This window comes from Microcebus murinus, chromosome 10, assembly GCF_040939455.1.
Source record: "Microcebus murinus isolate Inina chromosome 10, M.murinus_Inina_mat1.0, whole genome shotgun sequence".
Taxonomy (NCBI): Eukaryota; Metazoa; Chordata; class Mammalia; order Primates; family Cheirogaleidae; genus Microcebus; species Microcebus murinus.
This window is the reverse complement of record NC_134113.1, coordinates 63,163,690-63,170,590: the sequence shown is the minus strand read 5'-3', so window position 1 is coordinate 63,170,590 and position 6,901 is coordinate 63,163,690. Positions and strand designations below refer to the sequence as shown.

General features: G+C 42.1%; 1 protein-coding gene across 1 annotated transcript in view; it reads left to right on the top strand.

Annotated features, from left to right (window-relative positions):
• The first annotated feature begins 2,343 nt into the window (after positions 1 to 2,343).
• LRIG3 (leucine rich repeats and immunoglobulin like domains 3) overlaps positions 2,344 to 6,901 on the top strand; it is a 47,358-nt gene continuing 42,800 nt past the window's right edge. The window contains exon 1 of the mRNA XM_012777156.2: positions 2,344 to 2,859. Within this exon, the coding sequence (XP_012632610.1) occupies positions 2,624 to 2,859 (236 nt within the window). The 5' untranslated portion in view covers positions 2,344 to 2,623. The remainder of the gene's footprint in view (positions 2,860 to 6,901) is intronic.

Below are 6,901 nucleotides of genomic sequence, written 5' to 3'. Positions count from 1 at the left end.
AGAGGGGCAGACAGCAATCAGGACAGAGGGACCAGCATTTGAAAGACGACCAAAGGCAAAGAACATAGCTGGGAAGAAAACTGCAAGCAGTTCTTAGAGTAGGAGGGAAATGATGAAATACAATGAGTGAAAGAAGTAAGTAGAGGCCCAACACCAAAAAAAAAAAAAAAAAAAAGCTGCATAAGTTACTCTAAAGAATTTGAACTTTATTCCCAGAACAATGGAAATCCATGAAAGGAATCAGGGCAGTTGAGTGACTGGTTCACATTTGAACTTTAGGGCTATATCACTTGACTGCATTGTGGAGAAAGGAGTGGAATGCCAGATAGGAAGGAGACTGTGGCAGCAATCCAAGCAAGAGCTGATGGTGGTCTGAATTTGCATAACGTCTATGGAGATAGAAGATACATTTAGGAGCTAGCTTCAACAAGACTTGCTAATTGATTGCATGTGGAGGTGGTGGTGAGACTGAAGTGATGTTAAGAAGGACTCAGGTTTCTGGGGCAGTCATCTGGAGGGAGGTATCCCTCCTCAAGATAGTGAATTCAGGAGGAAAGGTGTAAGTTTCAGGGCTGGTGAAATGTATTTCTAGACATGTTACATTTGAACATCCAATTTGAGATGACGTACGGGTGGTTGAATATATGGGTTAGTTTAAGAAAAAGATGTGGGCTGGAAATATGGATGCTATAAATGGCAGCATGTAAATGTAATAAATAGAAGATGAAACAATATAAGAATATAACATGAAAAGGAAATTAGCCAAACCTCCCCAAACAGTACTACATTTCTATCTTTGTCACATGGGTGATATCGAAAGAGCAAGCTACCACACTGATGCCACCATGCTTATGCATAATAGCACGTGCATAATGGTATCTTTCTTTTTTTAAAAAAAAATAATGCACTAAACCTACTTTTCCTAATATGAAATAAATGGGGGATACTGATCTGGAAAAACACTTAGCATGACTGTAGTATTTCTTGTCCACTTCTAAGCAGGCAAAATCATAATTCAAAACGGAGGTGCCATCATTGTAAATACTTTCTAATTGTACATCATCAAAAAAGATAGAGGGGTTGATGCTACTGGTAGCTAGAAAGAAAAGGATGGGCTATTATATCTAAAATAGGGTGTGTCTACTTCAAAGTGAGTCTTTCGGCTCACCCATGAGTAGGAGTGATTTGCTACAGTGAAAATCAATGGGCATTAGAGTTGGGGTGAAAGTCTAAACTTCACAATCTATCTCCACTCCTCAATAATGAGCAGCTGAAGCAGTCCGAAGACAGACATGCTTGGGCAGACAGCAGGCAATAAACAATGTATAGAAGTGGAAGCTTAAAATAAGCTTTCCGGTTTTTTGGTTTTTTTTTTTTTTTTTTTTTTGCCACAAACAAATCAGTTATCTTCTCTGGATCTAATTCCTTACCTAGAGGAGGAGGGCATTAGCAGATAATCTCTGAGGTCTCCATAAATTTCAACATCCTGTTGCTCCAATCACCTGCACGTTAAGGTACAGACTTCACTGGTAAGTCCTGTAGCCTAAATCCACCCCACCCCCGGCTGAGGAAGCAGGGGAAATACTTTTAGCTTAGTAGCATTCCCGTTCAAGATTTGTCATCACTCAAAGCCCAGGTGGACCAAGGTGCATATATTAATTTTTTCCTTGTGGTTCCTAGTTTTCATTTTGATTTGAAATGTACTGACTTTTATTAGCATTAGCTATTGCCTGGAATCTATGATTGTCATAGCGGTTTGTTAGACGGTCATTTCCCCCCCAGCTCTATCCAGTTTACTAATGCTGGCTGTTTGTAACTCAATATACCATCTCCAAAACCATGGTTTTCACATTTTGTTATCTTTATTTTTGGAGCCAACGTGTTAAAACAAAACAAAACAAAACACACCAGTATTAATGTTAAAAGAACTGTATTTTCATTAAAACCATTGTTTCATCTGTGGATAGTAGGTTAATTTATAAATTTCATAAGAGCTAATTTAACTTTATTCCCCTGAAGTTCCCCTAAACACCTCCAACTGGGAGAGTTAGCCTCCTATGTGCTCAGTTGCTTGCTCACGCCCCTTTGCCCTTCAAGTCCATTTGATGTATGTTTCGCAGGACGTAGTGGAGACTTCTGGCCCGAGAGGCTGGAAAATGTAACTGCAAATTTCCTACAATCTCAGCTCCACTTTCTCCCGTGCGCGCGCCCCCGGCTGGAGCGGTGTTGTGGTCACGTGGCCGCGGGGCCCGGCCGGCCAATGGGCGCGCGCGGCCCCGCCCCGCCCCGCCCCGCCCCGCCCCGCGACTGCGCCGCGCCGGGACTTTGCGCACCGCAGGGGGAGGAGGCGAAAAAGTTTCTTGTGCGGGCAAGAAGGGGTCTGGGCGCGCGGAGGCTGCTCGGGTGGCAGCTCAGCCGCAGTTGGCCCATCTTTTCGGTTTCCCTCTGCTGCTCTGGGGCATGAAAGGGCTTCGCCGCCAGGAGTGAAAGGAGGAGTTTGCGGAGTTTGCGGAGCGAGAGAGGAGCGCGGGCGTCCGCTGTCGCCTGGAAGCTTGTGCGGGGCCCCAGGTGCGCGCCGGCTGCGGAGCGCCGGGCCGAGCGAGAGTCGGCCCGTGGGACCGCGATGGGCGCGCCGACGCTCCGTGCGCCCGCGGCGGCGCTGGGGCTGCTGCTGTGCGCGGTGCTGGGGCGCGCGGGCCCGGCCGGGAGCGGCGGCCGCGCGGCACTCGGGCAGCCCTCCGGGGTCGCCGCCGAGCGCCGGTGCCCTGCTCCCTGCCGCTGCCTCGGAGACCTGCTGGACTGCAGTCGCCAGCGGCTGGCGCGCCTCCCCGATCCGCTCCCGTCCTGGGTCGCTAGGCTGTAAGTATCCCCGGGGGCAGAGGGCACACACAGGGCCGCTCGCGATTCGGGAAAACTGAGCCGACAAGGGCCTGGTTGCTCGGGACTCGGCGCGCACTGCTTGCTTTGCGGGCAGATCCTTCTGTTCCAGGCCACGGTCAGCGCTCCGTGGGGGTGGGAAACGAACTGCCGGGGCCTCAGTTTCCCTCCCACGTGCCTTGCCGGCAGCTCAGGTGGGCTCTTGGCGCGCCCCCCCCAGGCCGCAGATAGGCGGGAGGAGGAGGCCACTGATAACTCCAGGGGCCAGGTCGCTGTCCTTCGCCTTAAGCTAGCCAAGGGGGTTGAAATGCCCACTCCTGCCAGGCCGAGGTGGGGGAGGTGGCAACCTGTGGACAACCGGAGTTTACAGTTCTTGGTCTGAGTAATTTTGAGCCTGTGGCTCAACTTTTTGTTTCTAACTGGTTCAGGCCCTTTATCCTCTTCAGAACCAGCGATCGCGCTCCTTTAGTTTGGGAAGCTTTCTCAACAGAATTCGGTCTCTATCCAAGCTATGATATGCATACTTTTGTTCTACTCCCTGTTCTTGATTTCACATTAGCAGACTGTAAGTCCCTCCTCCTAGACCAAATTTTAACACATCCAGGTTCCGGTAAGAAGTTACCTGGTAAGACTGATCAGTAGATATGTAGAGAAAGGAACTAGATTTCAGAAGCAAGGGAGTGATTTCTGTAGCTTCTCAGCATGCCCAGACGGTTTAAAGGAGAGCACGGGGTACTGTTATGCAAGTTTTTGGATTTTAGCTGTGAAGTCTGAAAGCACTGCCAACTGCGTGGAAGAACAAGGCAGAAACTGTAATTTAGTTGTAAATGTTGATCCTTTCCAAATGTCATCTCTCTCTATTCGTTCCCAGCCTCCAGTTTTCTTAAAATTGGAGGAGTGCTTTAAAATGTAAACACACAATCAAAACTTGTATTTTTAAAAAGTAGTTCTGTTTAAAAAGTGCAGTTAATTACTTAAATCTCAGATTTCGGCCTAGCAGAATTGAGATGAAAATTCTAGGTTCTTAAACAATTCTAGTAGATTATCCTAATGTCCTATTAATGGTAGAAGGTTTGATCAGGTATTTTAAGAAATTGTTTTTAAATTATTGTGCTAATCCAAATCCTTTTATTTGTGTATTGTAGGCCATCAGACAACATATTCTTTGTGCGTGTGTTTAATATGCCTTAGTTTAATAAAAAGACAGAGAGCATATTGGGTTGATATTTAATCTCTTATCATGGGATGTTTTATTTAGTAGTTTTTATTACAATTGAAGAAAGAGATAAAGGCTTCAACCTAAAGCAGGAAGACTTTCAATTAGTTGTGGCTAATTCTGTTCAATTGCCTCTTGTGGAGGTCATGCTGTCTTATTCATGAAATGTGAATGGCTCTATTGACAACATATGGAATTGAACATTTGAATGACTGGAGGTGAACACCTATGAATAATAGAGGGATGACAGAGAAAATGAATACAGTGCTTCCTGGGGTGTGTTTAGAAATGCTTAGATTAATCCAACTTATATTCAGTAGTTTCTCAATGTCAGGTGGCCTATTGTGCTAGTGTGTAATATATTTTTTTGTGGATTTACATGTCTAAGAAAGTAACTGTGTGGCCCTTGATTAGAAGTTGAGTTGAACCAAAAGGGGTTTGATACCTATTCAAACATTGTCTTAAAAGTAGCTGACCTAATTAGGATTTTGTTTTGCAGATAATTTGGTGGCACACTAAAAACAAATTAGAGTTTATTTGGTTAGCACAGTCTTTAATTACATTTCCGCCAGCAGTAAATTGTCTCAATACAAGTCCACATTCCTTAAATGTATGTGAAAATAAGTTCCACTTGTATAAATAAGCACTCAGTCTGTTGTCAGAAACCCTGCTGTGATCACTCATTGGACAGCTCTGTCATTCTTGTACTTCTGTGACTTTTAACCATCTTTGTAGGTGTCACCAAACCATGTGGTCTAAATTCTTTATTGTAAATGTTTTGTTTGTGTCTAAAGCTTTAGAGGTCTCCTCTCTCCATCTTTGCAAAGAAGCATAAAAACACATGAAATTAAGTTTTACCTTGTCTATTATTTGGCATTTGGGAATAGGTGGTGTAAGAAGCTGCTTAAAGTTTACATAATTAGAAAAGCTCTTTAGTAGATTGTTTCAGTGTTCAAAAATAAGTAGAAAAGTGCACATTGTTCTTCCCCTTATTTTAACTTTTCTTTTCGTTAGGTGATTAGCATAGTAAAAGTTTGTCTTTGGACTAGTGTTTGAAAGCACTATTTGGAAGAATTTCAGTGTCAGTCTTTTGTTTCACTTGTTGAATTTGCAAGTTTAAAAAAATCTCTACGTGTATGTATTTTTTTTTACTTTATTCTATTCAGCTGTAATTTATTGCCATAGGGGCCCCATGTGTGAAAAGTTGAATAGTTTGAGCTATAAAATAATACTGTATTCAATTCTTCTTTCAAAAAGTAACCTCTAATACTTTAATGAAAGTGGCTCTTAAAACGTTAACTGTTTGAAACTTTGCCTATAATATCCTTTAAAAGCAGACTTGAGTTTACATCTAGTTTGTGCTTACAGAATTCTGAACTTAAAGAGCTTGTTTGAATATGTTATTTAGCCAAAAGAGGAAAAAGTTGCTAAATTGCCAACAAGAGCCTCAGATAATATTAAATTCTCACTGGAATTTCAGATTCATTTATCTTATCACATAGAAATGTTTGAGTTCTCAACAGGGCTCAGGCGAAAGTCTGAAAGGTAGTTAATGCGGTTTCCGCTGGTGTGACTTGGTTTCTGCTGGTGTAGTTGGCCCTGTTAGGAATCTTCTGGTCGGTACCAGAATTGGGAGTGGGGTGGGGGTTATAGTCCTTATGGTTTTCACAGCTGTTTCTCTATATTTTCCAGACTAAAACTTGAACATAGCAGGCTGATTTATGAGTCACATTGGATCAGTGTCTTAAAACAGCTACAGCCTGGCTTTTTGTTTTTCAGCTTTCCAGATTTCTGCTGAATTAGCAGCTCTGAAGGCCCCAGTGGGATTGATTAAGAAGCTGTGCTGGATTTGCATTTAAAATTTGACTTGGAAGTCAGATTTCCAAATGCTAAAAGAAAGAAAATGATAGCTGGAACCAAATGTTGTAAATTAATTATTTTCATATATATTTATTTGTTTGCTAACATGCAGGAAGAGAGATGTCTCTCTAACCAAGTATCTGGCCAGCTGAGTTCTGGGTAAATAGTTAATACCTCCCTACGTTTCCCATTCCCATTCCCATTTCTTAACCTCACTACAAAAAGTTTTTTAAAAGTTTTGTTTTGTGGGAAGATGTTCATTAATAGAATTCTAAAAATGAAGAATTTGCCTTCCTTATTGAATGCTTTAGAGTTAAGAAAACATCAACATTGTACAACTTGAATCTCTTTTTAATGATCTAGCCATAAAAACAATATAAGGAAGATTTAGGAAAATGTGACATCCTTTAACTAGGAAGTAATCATTTCTGAAATGTAAACTATATTAAATCTAAATTTAGGTACATTAAAAGTTTCATAGCTTTAAGTATTTAGCAGTAAAAGTCATTTAAGGGGTGCTTTTTTTCTCCCACATATAATGTGGTTTTAATAGTACACAAAACACAGGAATGGAAGTGTGTTGCAATAACTGAAATATTTAAAGTTGCCAGCGCCTGCTTCTGGATCAGAAATGAGTGGTCCCCAGCATGTGCACTGGTCTCTGAAGGCAGTTTCTTATTTTTTAAAGGTCTTTTGTTGGGGGATCTTATCCCATTACTGGTTGAAAAAAAGTTGAGCACTCAATCTTGTCACAGGAATGTCCTGTGAAATAATCCTTAAAATGAAGAAAGGAGCATAGTTTTAGGCTTTTTAATTAAAAAAGAAAATCACCTGTATTAAATGTTAATGCCAAATTGGTTTCCCCCTTTCTTTTTAAAACCTGAAACAATAGGGGATACAGTTTTTACATTGGTTCCATGCTCTCTAGTTAAGTGGGTCCAAGTGAGA